At 35.3% G+C, this 17,606-nt stretch overlaps 1 protein-coding gene across 1 annotated transcript in view; it reads right to left on the bottom strand.

Moving 5' to 3' along the window:
- Positions 1–17,598, bottom strand: part of LOC149804125 (uncharacterized) — a 71,063-nt gene extending 53,465 nt beyond the window's left edge. The window contains exons 1-3 of the mRNA XM_089954092.1: positions 17,484–17,598; positions 6,091–7,182; positions 1,381–1,446 (exon numbers count right to left, since the gene is read on the bottom strand). Coding sequence (XP_089810218.1) covers positions 1,381–1,446; positions 6,091–6,867 — 843 coding nt within the window. The 5' untranslated portion in view covers positions 6,868–7,182; positions 17,484–17,598. The remainder of the gene's footprint in view (positions 1–1,380; positions 1,447–6,090; positions 7,183–17,483) is intronic.
- Between the last annotated feature and the right edge of the window lie 8 nt (positions 17,599–17,606).

Here is a 17,606-nt window from a genome sequence, read left to right as displayed (position 1 = left end):
TATATGCCCTGGAAATGTACATGCACCTCGTACTTTGATATATCAAATGATTTTTGATGCAATGGACTTCTTTAAACCAGAGAAGATACTTGAAAGTTATCTATAACAATACTGAAGCTTTATACCATATTTAACTGTGCTATAAGTCATCTGTAATAATATAAGCAGATTTGTACAATATTTAACTGTCTAAAAATCTATCCATAACAATATGGAAGTTTTATACTATTTTTACCCATGTTATAACTTATCTGTAACAATAAGGTAGTTCTATACCATATTTACCTGTCTTATAATCAATTTATAACAATATGGTAGTTTATATGATTTTTTTTCTGTTATAAATTATATATAATAATATTGTAGTTTTATTCCATATTTACCTGTCTTATAAACTATACATGTATAAGCTACCTGTAACAATATGGTAGTTTTATACTATATTTACCTGTTTACATGTTTTATACATGTAAGTTATCTGTAACAACATGGTAGTTTTATACCATATTTACCCATCTTATAAGCTATACAATCTATCTGTAATAATATGGTAGCTTTACACCATATTTACCTGTCTTATAATCTATCATTAACAATATGGTAGTTTTATACCCTATGTACCAGTCTTATAATCTATCTGTAACAATATGGTAGTTTTATACTATATTTATTGGTGTATAACACATGCTCAGCTGTACACAAAATTCCAACCCAGATTAACCTTCAGATAATTAGGAAATAATGACTTGAAAAACAGTATCTATTTCAACAGATAAAAACATGTTTTCAATGCTGAACCTTTGGATAATCTGTGCTCAGAGACAAATAACAACTAAAAATGGCAGTCAGCTAGGATCCTTTACTTGACTGAAGTTACACCTCCTCTAGGAGGTACCATTGACATGAACTAGTATTATATAATCCTGCATGATAACATGTTGTGTAGGTGATCTATCATTGCCCTCTCCCTTGGGAACAGTCTGCCTATATGCACTATACCCCACCAAAAAACACCACAAGGGGACAGTTCCCAAGGGAACGGGCAATAACAGTTTACTGATAAATTAACAGAAATAATAACATCGATAATTAAGCAAAGCCTAATTATTATGAAAAGCATAAACATTTCACTCAACAGGGAAATTTTTTTTTTTTCAAAATTTACGGAGTACATGTACACTTCTCTTTCATAAACCCCAAGTTCCAGTATCAATCTTAGTATAATCTTTTTTGTTCCTTTATCACAACAAATCTGTCGTTTTGAGTCAGCTATAGAATTAGATCTGTTTGTACTACATTCAAAAGACTTGTGCCACAGATGCTGCCTATAGATTTTTTCATTAGGAGGACCTCAGTTAAGCCCTTAAATGACTCACTCACCAAAATTTCTTTGATGAAAATATTCTTTTGCTCATCACTGAACTCCGTAAACCATTCAACTATTGTCTGAAATATAAAATGAAGCCATTTTTATGACATACATAACCAGCTTCAAATTATCGTTACAACTGTCTGAATGAACTGTTTGACATAAATTACAGACATACATGTTTATCTCAGGATAATAGGTTCCATGGCAACATGATCCATTTAAGACAGATTTGTTCTCTAGTAGGACTTTGTACCGTGTATGTAAATAGTAAGTATCTGCAGCTGATGGACTGCAATAACTACTCATTTACAACAAAAAATAGAAATTTTTGAGCGCAACTCTATGCTGATATTATCATTCACCACAGCAAGATTTTGATGATGGCCAAATTTTTGAAGATGGCCACCATGGTGGCCATATTAGATGTCTGAGCATCATCGCTTTTATTTATGACCAACTAAATATCATAAGAAGTCTTTTAGTGAAAATTCATGTCGATATGACCACAGGACAGAAATTTTGTTATGAAATTAATCATTTTTTAGCACCATGTTTTCATTTTTCATGACAAAATAATTTTCAAATTTTTTTTTTAAAAACAGTTGCATTTCTAACAAATTAGTTTTGAATATTACAAATATAATTATGATGGTTCTTTAATCATATTTGACCTATGTCATTTATACCATCATGGTGGCCAAATGGGATGTTGAGAAAGGTATCTGGGACAAATCCAACTTCTGGAAAACATTCAGATTGAAAAAAAACAAAATGTCATTTTTTTTACTCATGTACTAATTTATGTTCATGTGTCAAATACATGTATTCTTTTGTAACACAGTGAATTATCCCAAGATTTCCTAAAGGACAGTTGTTTTCTGTTTGAATGTTATACAATTTCTCAAGTCCATGAAATATTTTCTTGTTTGTCAAGTGTGTTTTATGTTTACAGGACCTCTCTGATAAACATCTTGCCCAGGTGTTGGCATCCCACTCAAAGTTTCCCTGTTTATTATATAAATAGTGTAGCTAGTAAATTGAAGGTTTCACTGTCATCTATTCCTTTTTCTATCAACAAGCTCTCTAATGTCAGCACAATGTCTTTTACAGGGTATCAGCTATAGTGTAAGCTTCACCATCCCACTTACAGTTTTTAAATTACAACTTTCACAACAATTACCATGGGCACAGCAAATTCATCTATAAAAATGCACAGACCATTTAACTGCTTTGTTGGGGGTTGTGTGATTTTCTTTAAAGCAGAGATATTGAATTTTTTAAAATCTCAATATAAGAAATAATTTTTTCCAAACAACATAAAGGATATAACATGGTACTATTTTGCTATAAATCAGAGTAAGATATTTTCCCAGCAATTGAGGGAATGAAATTTGTAAGGCCCCTGCCTCAAAACATTAAATTGCTGGTCCCTAATATACTTGTATTATACTGTAGTATGTATTGTGTTTCATTCAGAAATACTGCAGTGCAACATTTGTCATGGTGTCAGCTCCAATATGTATCTTTTTGCCTACTAACGGTATCATAAAAAAATTGGAATGAATATTCCTCTGTAGCACACTGTATATCTAATCCCTATATAGCACATTGAATATCTAATTCCTATATAGCACACTGTATATCTAATCCGTATATAGCACACTGTATATCTAATTCCTATATAGCACATTGTATATCTAATCCCTATATAGCACACTGTATATCTAATTCCTATATAGCACACTGTATATCTAATCCCTAAATAGCACATTATATATCTAATCCCTATATAGCACACTGTATATCTAATTCCTAAATAGCACACTGTATATCTAATCCCTAAATAGCACATTATATATCTAATCCTTATATAGCACACTGTATATCTAATCCCTATATAGCACACTGTATATCTAATCCGTATATAGCACACTGTATATCTAATTCCTATATAGCACATTGTATATCTAATCCCTATATAGCACACTGTATATCTAATTCCTATATAGCACACTGTATATCTAATCTCTATATAACACACTGTATATCTAATTCCTATATAGCACACTGTATATCTAATCCCTATCTAGCACAGTGTATATCTAATCCCCGTATAGCAAACTGTGTATCTAATTCCTATATAGCACACTGCATATCAACTCCCTATAAAGCACACTGTATATCTAATCCCTATATAGCACACTGCATATCAACTCCCTATATAGCACACTGCATATCAACTCCCTATAAAGTACACTGTATTTCTACTATCTATATAGCATGCTGTATCTCTAATCCCTATACAGCACACTGTATATCTGATACCTATTTATAATTCATCACTTGAAGTACATGTTAACTATTGTGGAAATTCCAGTTTCGTGACTCACAGGATAAAAGTATGATCCTCATTTTCCTACTTTTTATGCAATAGTTGCTGCTGACATGAAGTAATTTGTAATTTAATATCATGATTCACAGCCTTTAGTGATCTATTTCTCTCACCTGCAATAAATAAGACAATGTTTGTACATACACATAGTTTGAGGAAATGTACCAATTGGATTTCCCAGCATTATTTTATAATGAATGACTGTTATTTTGCATGGAGAGATAGCATTGTGATAAAATGATTATCCTAATTTTCTTGTAGCATTCATAACAAAATTATACTACACATGCCTTGAAACATTTTTTGCAGATGTTCCCAAGAACTGCAGCTTTCAAATGCACAAATTCGTGAAATCTTAGTAAGCAGTGGCATTGCAAAATTCATCACGGGATAATATATTTGGCCATGATAAAATATGGCATTAGTTCTATGGCATGAGAATTGGACTCCATACAGTCAGAGTATGCAAAGCATAGGGGCCCACGAATTATCTTTTACGCTACAGATTATGCAGGGGCCCATTGGTAAGCTTTGCATAAGGACCCAAATATCCTAGTTATGCCACTGACTGGACCATTCTAACTAAAGAATACCTAAGACTTTTTCTAAAGGAGAAAGCAGGGAAAGGTCTTACCACTGGATTAAAACTTAAAATTTACACAACTTTTCTACAATAGGGTTCTCATTTGCCATGGAGCATAGGCTTATATTTATATGTAACTCATTGGCTCACTGTGTAGGAATTCTACAGATTTAATGCTGCACCATTTTCATTGTGAATAAAACCAGATACTATCAGAAGAATTTTGGTGAAAACATCATGCTGATATGACCATCCATTCAGAAGAAACAGTGAAAATATTTTCAGTATGTTTAATATGTCGCTGCCATAGTTGAGGTAATTACCATTCATATCATAACTAGTATTCACTGAAATCTGATACTGATATCACTTTCCATTTTGAAGAAGTTTAACAAAAACAAGCTAACCAAGATGGCTGCTATGGTGGCCATACTGTATGTCAGATCAGCAACATTTTTTCATTTAATACAAGCCTGATATCACAAGTCATCCACTGAGAACAAAATATTGATATGACTTTCCATTTAGGAGGAATAGCAATATGATTTTCAAGATGGCATTGCGGATATAAGATCAACAAAAGTTTTATTTCAGATTAACCAGAGACCATAAGAAATCTTCAGGTGAAAACCCCATGCTGACAAGACTTTCCATTCAGAAGTAGCAATAAAAACATTTCAAGATGGCTCCTGTAGTGGCCATGGATTGCACTGGGACCAACTAGACACCATCAAAAGTCATATGGTGAAAGCTGTATGCTGACTGGCTTTCCATTCAGAAGTAGTATCAATAATAAGATTTTCAAGATGGCAGCTATGGCAACCATACTGGACATAAGACCATCAATTTTAATTTAGGGTCAACTAGACATCATAAAATTTTTTAGTGAAAACACCATCTTGATATGACTATCCATTCAAGTGTAGTAGTGTTAACAAGATTTTCATGATGGCCACTTTGGCAGCCATACTGGAAGTTCAGGCAAAACTGTATTCAATTAGGACCAAATAGACATCATAAAAGAATCTTTCAGTGAAAACCCCATGCTGACAAGATCATAGCAATAACAAGATTTTCGTGTTGGTTGCTGGGGTGGACACAATGGATGTCTGAGCAGCTCCATTTTCATTAGGACCAAGCAGACTTTGTGATGAATGTGCCTGTACGGTTTCAAGACGATCCCCCAAATAGTTAGGAGGAGTAATGATAAATAACTCATGCTAATGTATGGATGGATGTTGAACAACATACCATACCATAAACTCAATGTTCAGTTGGTTTTACCGTTGCAAATGTAAATTTTACTGAGTCAACCAATGCTTTGATGGTAAAACTCGGTCAATGACAGTAAAACCACCATTAATGTCCTCAAATTCTATAACAAATGATTGACAATCTCCTATGTGCTGTCTAGTCTCAGTAATATGATGCCAATTAAATTGTGCTAACTTTGTAACTCTTGAGTCCCAGGTTCAATCCTTGGTTCCACTATGTAACTGTCATCTTTACTTTGTGGTTTTCCCAGTCATTCTAGTTTTCTCCAACTCAAGAAACACTACAACTCTGCTACTGAGAGTTAAAAATGTTATGAGCTTAAAGCACATATAATCATCTAATAAACTGTATTATCTACATATAATTATGTAATAAACTGTATTATCTACATATAATCATGTAATAAACCATATTATCTACATAATTAACATATAAGAAATAGTTTTATATACAAATAAAAAGTCTTACTTTCATCCTCTCTTTAAAATCTATTGGCTTCACTCCTTCATTCAGAGCCATAAATGGAATCTGTGGGATTTCTTTGGAATTTTCGTCATTTTTCTCTCTCCCTTTCACACTGTTTGTAGAATTAAGACAGATGAGTTTTGTCATTGGCAGATGAGATCTTTGTGCTGTAATCACATTGGCATCAGCATTATTCTTTAATCCTTTAAGGGGAACATCATCATCACTATCACTGGAGTAGTCACTACGGCGGTATTTGTAATGATTTTTCTTACTTTTGGAGAAATATCCCCATGAGCTAATAAATGTTGGACTTGGAAGATTAAAATCATTTTCATGAAGAGAACTAGCATTTTCTGAACTAGAGTTTGACAGTATCTCACACACAACCTGATGATGGGAACAACCTTTACCTTGACCATTGCCATGGCAATGGCAACATGCTGTACAATGGCAACTTGGATTGTCCTTGACCTTGTCAGGGTCAAGGTCAGAAGAAATAGTTAATGGATTGTTTCCCAAACAGATCTCCTTGGATATGTCACCATGAACAGACCGAACTTTGGAGGATCTACTGGTTCTTTTTTCACTGTGTGAGACATGACTGGAGGAGGAGGATCTTTGCCTCCTGAAGCTTACTCTTTGTAACTGAAACTGATCTCCAGGATATGCTGATGAAGCTGACCTCTGAACCAGCCCTGAGGACATTCCACTGCTGTAGGCCTCATCACTGGATTCAGACAGATGCATATTAGGGAACCAGGCAGAGGGGTTCAACATGAATTTGACTTTCTTTGGACTAAATGCACCAGATCCTACAAAAGACTCTTCTGGATTTCTGTTATAATTCACATTATGCCAAGATCCTCCAGTGGCCTCTCCCTTCTCATTTTCCTCAAGTCCTCCATAGATACACGACTTCTGGAAAAATGTATCCTACACAATGCCCCTGCTTAGCTGTAACATACTTAGGATGTCTTTGAAGAAAGTGACTTTCTAGTGTTTTTGAGTTTATTTTGCTTCTCTTCCTTGGTGAACCTTGACTGTCACTGGAGCCAGGGACTTCATCATCAGAACCATAAATTTCCATTCACCCTGGAGGAAATAAAAAATTGATGGCTATGTTAAAGAAAGATAAAGAGTCCAGAAAAACAAAGAAGTAAAAAGAAGGTGCAGGAAAAAATGATCATATACTGGCATGAAAGAAAATAAAGATGCAGAGAGTACATACATATTTCCAAACAAAAATTGCATGACATAGAAATAGATCTGAAAATATATATCACAAATTGTCACAAGTATGATAATGTTTGGGAATGTTCCAGATTCTCAGATTCTGGTATTTGAACAAGTCAAATAATGCATATGATGTCAAACTAGGCAGGTAAGTCATGTAATAACAATTGTTAAGCATGTAATGTTAGAAGCTCTCAATTAAATTTTGGCTACGATTTATGATTTTTTTAAAAACTTTTGTGTCATAATGCATGTATGAAAAAATCAACCTTAATGTGAGTGCTTCAATGGCTTGCCACATCAATCACATTTTTTTAACTGCATATCTCCCCCATCACACCCTAAACACTGACCCAGGGGTCATAATGCAAAAACATGTATGTGATGTTTTCATGCGATAAGAGTGTATGTAAAGTTTGGTCAGAAAATTTTGAAAAATGTTATTGCAAATGAAATTGTTTGACATTTGATCAATGATTCCCTTTCAGGGAACCCAGTGTGGAAGCCAAGAATGGTTACTCCATGGAAAGCATAACGACAAAGTTTCTTAACTTGCATCCAGTGGTTTAAGATATGTGATAAGGAGAAATAGGTGGAAAGACACAGAATATCATGATATGCCACACAAAAGCTTAGGGTCAATAAAACTAAGTGAATAATTTCATAAGAAATACATGTTATATATTAGCAATCATTTAGGATCCTCTGTTTATCAGCCTGGAATTCTCATCTCTTTAACATGTGTTACAGTATAATACTTCTTCCAGTAAATAAAAAGTAATATGGTTTACAGAAGAAAGAAAAAAAACCCAACATACAGTGCTTTTTGATTATAAAATAGACAAAATCTAATATACCCAACTTTTCAAGATGGCCATATTACAACAAAGGTAGCAACCTTCACTGCACACTGAACTCTCATTATAACAGTTTTTACAATGGAGTATTTAGGATCCAACAGAAAATTGATGGAAACAAACGTGTTTAAAGGTAGCTTTGAGCTGTGGAATGGAATATTCCGCTTCTGACAGCTATTTTCAGGAAACAAAAATATGTATATTTTCAGGAAACAAAAACATGTATATTTTCAGGTAACAAAACATGTATATTTTCAGGAAACAAAAACATGTATATTTTCAGGTAACAAAACATGTATAATTTCAGGTAACAAAACGTGCATATATTTTTCATATATTGTCCTTCACAAGTTAGACGTGGTATCTCAGTTGGTAAAGCATCATATTCATAATCCAGGGGTTGTGGGTTCAATACCTGCATGTGTCACCCTGGATCACTTGCCTCCCATTTCCTTGGCATGGTATAGCCAATATGTTGAAAGTGGTGCTAACTCCAACAAAATCAAAATAACATTTTACTTTTATTCATAAACAGGATCACATTTAAACATTTTATTGATAAAAAAAATTAGTTTTAAATGCAAATCTACGAGATTTAAAAATAATTACAACACTATTTGATATGAGGTACAGATTTATATTGCTGACTCATTTCCTGTCATGACTTTTTGTATACACGCTGGTTTCAAAACAATAAGGATGACAAACTACATGCAAGATCTATATCACCAAATCTTTTTACTACAACAAATTTTGGGAATAAATTTGATTGCTGTAATGAGAAATGGGGCCAAAATTAAAATGTATGATTCCAGTCAGCCAACTGTCCCTGTTTTTCATTGCTGACCATAGCACTTTCTCCCCCCATAAAATAAAAAAAATATTTAAAACAATTCCTGAAAATAATGTGTGCATCGACCAATACTGATGTACTTATTATTATATATCTATATATATATATATATATATATATATATATATATATATATATATATACTAATCATTATCATACATATGTTTTAAAAAATAATTCTCTATCTACCAACTCTAATTTTAATGTCATTGCAATAGGAACTCATTTTTTGTTTTGGCCTGACCAATGATTTAAACATGCATGTCTTCTTTGTCAACTACAGTTCGCTTGTAAACTGTGTAACGTGTTCCCATGTGTGAACAAGAACTGCAAGGCTTGCCATTAAAAATCCCCACACTTTTCACTGCAATGTTCTAACACCCCAATCACTCCACTGCTATTCAAGCCCAACACATCAACAGCAACCAGACATCATAATTAAAAATCAGTCAAATATACAAATCATGTGTCTTTCAACTATTACTGCATATAAAGAGTTTAGTTACAAAATATCTGAAAATGTCATTGTAATTGCGATTGTTGTATATTTGACCTATGACCCAATCCCAGGGACCTCAGAGAAGGCAGAGAAAATGACACCCTCAACAAGACAGCCACCACAGGGGCAATAAAACTACAAAGTACAGTACAATGAAATTCAATCCAGCAGTATAGAAGGAGATGTGGTAACAGACAGACAGGCAAAGTTGGTATTTTAATCCCTGGTTTTGGAGCTAATGGTATTTTTTTAATCTGATATGGTATTTTGTTAACACCACAAAACATGCAATACGTGGCTAAGTGTTAATTATCATGATGCCTTTGAGAACGCATCAAAGTGCTCAGTGACCAATACTATCATGGGGGCAAGTTCCACGGCTTGTTGTAAAGTGACCAATGCTATCATGGGGGCAAGTTCCACGGCTTGTTGTAAAGTGACCAATGCTATCATGGGGGCAAGTTCCACGGCTTGTTGTAAAGTGACCAATGCTATCATGGGGGCAAGTTCCACGGCTTGTTGCAAAGTGATCAATACTATCATGGGGGCAAGTTCCACGGCTTGTTGTAAAGTGACCAATACTATCATGGGGGCAAGTTCCACAGCTTGTTGTCAAGTGACCAATACTATCATGGGGGCAAGTTCCACGGCTTGTTCTAAAGTGACCAATGCTATCATGGGGGCAAGTTCCACGGCTTGCTTTAAAGTTCTCCCAGTGATTGGGAACAATTATTTCATATACACACAGAACATCTAAACTTTTCCTGATAGCATAGTTTATGCTGATCAAATCTGCAATAATAAACTAACACAGTCAATGTTTATGATGGGGCACTGGATCAGTATAAACCAACACAGTCAACGTTTATGATGGTGCATTGGCTCAGTATAAACTAACACAGTCAATGTTTATGATGGTGCATTGGATCAGTATAAACTAACACAGTCAATGTTTATGATGGTACATTGGATCAGTATAAGCTAACACAGTCAATGTTTATGATGGTGCATTGGATCAGTATAAGCTAACACAGTCAATGTTTATGATGGTGCATTGGATCAGTATAAACTAACACAGTCAATGTTTATGATGGTGCATTGGATCAGTATAAACTACAACAGTCAATGTTTATGATGGTGCACTGGATCAGTATAAACTAACACAGTCAATGTTTATGATAGAGCATTGGATCAGTATAAACTATGCTATGCTAGTATAGCAGGAACAATATGGCAACATTTAAATAAACCCTTAAAATAAAAATGCTTTGCATAATTTAAATGCATTTTAACATTTCTTTACTCATTTTAGTCAATTTCTTAACATAAAAATCTAAAATATGCAGGTTATGTAAATTCAGCTCTTGTCAGATAGAGCATAGTATAATATCGCAGACACTATAGCATCATATAATATCCCAGGCACTATAGCATTGTATAATATCCCATACACTATAGCATCGTATAATATCGCAGACACTATAGCATCATATAATATCCCAGACACTATAGCATCATATAACATCCCAGACACTAGAGCATCGTATAATATACCAGACTACTATAGCATCATATAATATCCCAGACTTCTATAGCATCATATAATATCCCAGACACTATAGCATCATATAATATCCCAGACACTATAGCATCATATAATATCCCAGACACTATAGCATCGTATAATATCCCAGACACTATAGCATCATGTAATATCCCAGACACTAGAGCATCGTATAATATCCCAGACACTATAGCATCATATAATATCCCAGACACTATAGCATCATATAATATCCCAGACACTATAGCATCATGTAATATCCCAGACACTAGAGCATCGTATAATATCCCAGACACTATAGCATCATATAATATCCCAGACACTATAGCATCATGTAATATCCCAGACACTAGAGCATCGTATAATATCCCAGACACTATAGCATCATATAATATCCCAGACACTATAGCATCATATAATATCCCAGACACTATAGCATTGTGTAATATCCCAGACACTAGAGCATCGTATAATATCCCAGACACTAGAGCATCATATAATATCCCAGACACTGTAGCATCATATAATATCCCAGACACTATAGCATCATATAATATCCCAGACACTATAGCATTGTGTAATATCCCAGACACTATAGCATCGTATAATATCCCAGACACTATAGCATTGTATAATATCCCAGATTGGACAAAACAGAATCTGAAGCTCCAAGTCAAGAGTTTCATGATTTCCACTGTAGTTGGATACATGCATGTGGATAGATACAGTACAGTGGAAACTGATCTAATATAATTTAACAGCCAATCTCAGCCTGACGAATCAAATTACTTTTTCAAAGTACAATAAATAATGAGTGTTGTTAATAGTGAATTAAAAAAGGTCCTTAATTATTGTCTACCAGAAAAAGTTACTCTGCAACAAGCTAAATTTCCATATGAGTAACACTCTCACAAGATAGCTAGAACTGTTGATAAATAAAATCCTACCTGAGGCAAAACACAGAGTATGTAAGAAGATATGGTATCGCAATCATCGACTGTGAAATGTTACACAAGGCAAATGAAACATATACCTATGTAGGCACCACTGTGTATAATTAAATTCTTAGTATCTCGGTCAGTAATAATTCTTGCCTTTTAAAAAAATAAACAAATACATAAAACAAGGTTTGTACAAAACCTGGTGTTTTACTTGTGTTTGTTTACTAATGTATTCCCCTACATCTGATTTGCAGTAACTTCAATTAAAATCTTGAACAACGCTGACAACAATACTGTCACTACAATTGCTGTTGTAATCATTATGCAATGTCTCTGAAAGCTAATGCAGGCGAGACAACAAAATAACTTTCTGTGCTGAATGGTAAAGTAACTATATGTGTAATATAACCTGTACTTCCATATATACTCACTTATAAATTGAGTTCAACTGCGTCCAACAAAGACTCTGATCTGCCATTGCATAATGAGCCATATGTTGTTCATTCTACTGGTTACTCTTAACAAGCTGAATAGAATCTATTTGCCATTGCATAATGAGCCAAATGTTGTTCATTCTACTGATTGCTACTAACAAGCTGAATAGAATCTATTTGCCATTGCATAATGAGCCATATGTTGTTCATTCTACTGGTTGCTAATAACAAGCTGAATAGAATCTATTTGCCATTGCATAATGAGCCATAGGTTGTTCATTCTACTGGTTGCTACTAACAAGCTGAATAGAATCTATTTGCCATTGCATAATGAGCCAAATGTTGTTCATTCTACTGGTTACTCCGTACAAGCTGAATAGAATCTATTTGCCATTGCATAATGAGCCATATGTTGTTCATTCTACTGGTTGCTACTAACAAGCTGAATAGAATCTATTTGCCAGCACATTATGCACCTGGACCAGCAGATCTGGATGTGCGCCATTTGCAGTTGGACTTGGCTAATAGGTGAGTATATAGTGTATCTAAATTTGTCAAGCACATGGGTATGTCCACAAGCTACTATAATCAATCCCCCTTTCAAAAGCATGTCTTAGTGGCAGACAATAAGGGTAAGAATTTAATCCTACTACTCGATCAGTTTCAGTGTGTCCCTGGGCATTGTGCTTTACTCCAAACTGTCTTAGCACTAAATAAGTGTCATGTGATGATGTGCAGTAAAACTCAGAAATAAAGCAATATGATCCATAAAGTTCACCTGATTGGACACAGTGAAGGCTGACAGAAACAAAGCAATATGGTCCATAAAGTCCACCTGATTGGACACAGTGAAGGCTGACAGATATTGATTTTAATTATATATCCCTGAAATCTCTGTAAACCAAGATTCTTTATCATCTAGCTTACATATTTGTTCAATCAAATAGATTCCATAACAATTTCCATAGTAACAAATGCTCCTCAAGACTGGATCAAAAAGTGCAAAGACTAGTTTTGAAATAATTACCATTATTTCTCTGTAAGATGATTTCAAAAGGGAATTGATAATTTCAACACGACACCATCATTGGCATTCAACCAATCAAACACCACTATCTGACTCATTCGAGCAGGTGATTTACTTAGTTTTTATCCTTTTAGACTGTTATCTCTGATATTAAATCAAATCTTTCTAGCTTGCTAATCTTTGTTATAAAACTAAATATTTACAACGAATAATATGTTGAAATGTATTCCCAAGATTTTCAGAATTTCTATGATGCCGAAGTAGCCACTAGTAAGGCAAGATGAAGGATAAGACCTGAGTAAACCCAATTTTTTCCACCCACCAGAACCAGGCATCAGGCCTGTCATAGTGCATATGTTGAATAATCAACAGAAATAATGTATTATGCAATGTCATACATCAATGACCGAAGATTACAGTTAGTAAAAAAAGGCACATAAAATCAACGATAAAGCCGAGTTGGAAAAAATCCTAAAAGTAAAAAGTCAAATTATTGTATATAAACTGCATTTGCAACAAGCAGGACAGCTTGTAATACCTGAGCCTGCAGAGAGCATTACGGTAATCACAGATGCCTACAAATTATGACTTAAGCCCAGCATAAGCCACCAATGATGAAATAATGAAACCAAGCTATCTTCGGCTCAGTGAGGCACAAACTTGAGAAGAATGATTAGGATTGCATGTGTGTGTTTTAGGTTATTAATGTAGCTTGATTTTTTTTTTAAAATTCAGTCATATCAGCATGATGTCTGCAGTGTGGCTGATTATGGTGATGTCTAGCGCTGGGGCATTATGCCGCAGACATTAGCATTATGCCCCACCCAGACATGGGCACCCACAGCATAGGTCGCGGGGGGGGGAGGGGGGGTCACATACCCCCCCCCCAATCATACTGCAAATATATATATATTCTTGCAAGTTTAATCATGTAAATGAAGCTGAAAATATGACACAAGATTCTTTTAAAAATACTTAGTAAATGTTAGTTTTAGTTTCAGACTGCTTATGCATGGAACTATGCAACTAACTCTCCCGGCCATGATGGACTGACCAACCCCCGTAAAAATCCTGTGGGCGCCCATGCACCCAGTCACATTATACTGACACGGGCTGCCTAGTCCTAACACTAACCTCCTAATGCTGAGCGCCAAGCAAGACAGCTGCTAGTGCCATTTTTATAAGTCTTTGGTAGGACTCTGCTAGGGTTCAAAGAGGCGACTTCCTGCATCCGAGGAGGTTAGGGTTGCAACTGATCTATGTCTCTGAAGAATTACTTTTTATACAAACAGATAAATCAGACTGAAAGTCCGTCATGGTACAAGTTATAAAATGAGTTCAAATCTTTGACTGGCAGGTAATTTGCAGGTATACTTTCAGGTCAAATGCAGAATATTATATATCAGGTAAAAAATACAAATTTTGAATGTCGTGCTATTTTATGAAAAGAACACAAGGACAATGAAAGAAATAAAGTGCAATCTCTCTTTACCAGACAGTCCATGAAACAGAACAATCTTGGCAGTGGCCATTAATGGATAGTATAGTTACAATATTATACAACAGGTAAGGACAGAAAAAGTCCAGAATATGGAGAGGTGGGAAAGATGTTTAAGGAGTTCTATTTAAAACATTGTTCATGGATACCTTACACAATGGGAGCCCTATACAGGAATAGTCCTACACAGAAGAAGCTCTACTCAGTGGGAGCCTTAAAAAGAAGAAGCCTTACATAGAGGGAACCTTACAAAGAAGAAGCCTTACACAGGAGGAGTTTTACAAAGATGAAGCCTTACATATGGAAAGTCTTGCAAAAAGAAGCCTTACACAGGGAGAGCCATACATAGGGAAGCCTTACAAAGAGGAAGCTTTACTCAGGAGGAGACTTCTAAAAGAGGAAGCCTTATAGAGAGGTTGCCATACAAAGAGGAAGCCTTACACAGGGGAGACTTAAAAAACAGAAGCATTACATGGGAAGCCTTAAAAAGAGGTAGCCTTACATGGGAGGGATCTTACAAAGAGGAAGCCTTATACAGGAGAGTTTTAAAAAGAGGAAGCCTTACACTGAGAGAGCATTACAAAGAGGAAGTCTTATACAGAGGGTAGTCTTATACAAATATGTTTAAACAAGGCTAGGCATAAAAACAAGTTGTTTTAAAGCTGGTTCAGATCAGTCCTTTTCATCTACTGCTATATCTACTTTAAAGACATAAGTTCAAATCTGACAATAGCTATATTCAGTGTTGTCCCTAGTCTGTTCAAGACATAACTGCACCCTACCCTCCCCATGTTATGCCCTGTCCTCTATGCAGTGCACCTTGCCATCCATATGTTACCCATATGTTACGCCCTGCCCTCTGACCCCTATGTTACCTCCTACCCTCTCTGGCGTGCACCATGACCTTCCTTGGGGACTGCCTTGTCTTTAAAATCTCTAAAGTTAAATACATTTGATATGGTAGCATTCTTCATGTGTGTATTTGGGCACGAATGTATTGGCATCATTTGCAGTGCATGCAATTGCCCTCTTTTGTAAAGCGCTTGGCCTCAGATACAGTTTTATGGCAGGAGACAATCAGTAATCTGTACTGAAAGACAACCACCAATCTTCCCTCATAGGCAATTAGCAATTTGCCCTGACTGGTAACTGGTTATGTTTATTAGCCCCATCCTTTGATACTGGTAAAATTAGTTATCATTCAATTTATAAAATTTATAAAAAAAGACAACAGGTTGGAATTCTATTGGATCAAAGGCTGAATTCAGGTAAATTTGTAAATAGTTTTGTCTACATATTCAGCTGCCAAACACCGCTTCGGTGGCCTAGTGGTTAGTGTGTCAGCCTCAGATGCGTGACGTTGCAGGTTCAAACCCGAGTCATACCAAAGACTTATAAAAATGGTACAAACAGCTGCTTCACTTGGCACTCAGCATAAAGACGTTATTGTTAGGACAGGTCAGCCTGGTGTCAGGATAATGTCACTGGGTGAGATATCATGCTACATGTCTTTGGCATGATGCCCCAGTACTAGACATCATTATAAACTGCTACACTGCTGACATCGTAGCGATATGACTGAATTTTTTTTAAAGCTACATTAAAAATCCAAATCACACACGCACAGAGTTCCCAAACAAATTAATTACTGAGCAAAATATACTGTAACTGTCATTGTAAATGAAATATGGGAACCCAAAAACTATTGTAACCTGCCTGTATTACAAACTCTGTGTTACCGTAAATTAAGGAATCACAAGCAAGTGCATGCTGCTTTGAAGTTACAAATCTGGAACACTCCATACAGAGGTCAGTACAAACTGATGCGTTGACACTGAATATAATTTATTATATGATGGTGTGGGCCAAATATGACAATCCTGATTTCTTCATTCAATTTGTAAGGACCGAATCTGTAAAGGACTTTGTTATGGACTGACTCCAGAATGGGCCGAATATGTTTAGACCAAGATCTCCAGTCACACAGATGGTTATTTTTTGAGAAATTAATAAAAACCAACAGGTGAAAATTTCGATAGCATTTCAGTCATTTTTGTTGGGTATGGGGGGAAGGGGGCCGGGCCCATCAATTTGCTAAAGAATTAGACCAACTGATAAGAAAATGCTTAAGAGTGGAGCAGAAGAAAAAATTCTTAACGATTTCGAAATCTCGCCCATTGGCATGGGGCCCACTTTCATACCCCAACTCCCCGAAAAAAAAGTTCCTGCATATACTTAATCTTTATTTTTCCACCACCAGGTCCACACACAGAAGCCTGAATTTTTTTTTTTAAATATATGTACAAATGCAATTCAGCCATACACTTATAACAACTTGTTGCTCGTCCATTCACCTGAACCGCACACACTCATTAGATTCAATCACTGCACTCGTTATAAATGACCAAATCAGTGTGATAGTAAATTACCCCACGTTAACATTTATATTTCAAACAATATGTCAATTTTCATAAAAGAAAGTAATACCTGATCTCAATAGAGCTTGTATGGTACATCTTTAGATAGATTTGGTTCATGTAAAATGCCATGTCGTCCATAATCATGAGCAATTCTTTGAGCTCGTCGAACATAAATATATCAACTACAAAT

Source organism: Sinohyriopsis cumingii, chromosome 3 (genome assembly GCF_028554795.1).
Source record: "Sinohyriopsis cumingii isolate HCF-2022 chromosome 3, ASM2855479v2, whole genome shotgun sequence".
Taxonomy (NCBI): domain Eukaryota; kingdom Metazoa; phylum Mollusca; class Bivalvia; order Unionida; family Unionidae; genus Sinohyriopsis; species Sinohyriopsis cumingii.
Note: the sequence above shows the minus strand (reverse complement) of the source record. Positions and strands in the feature narration are given on the sequence as shown.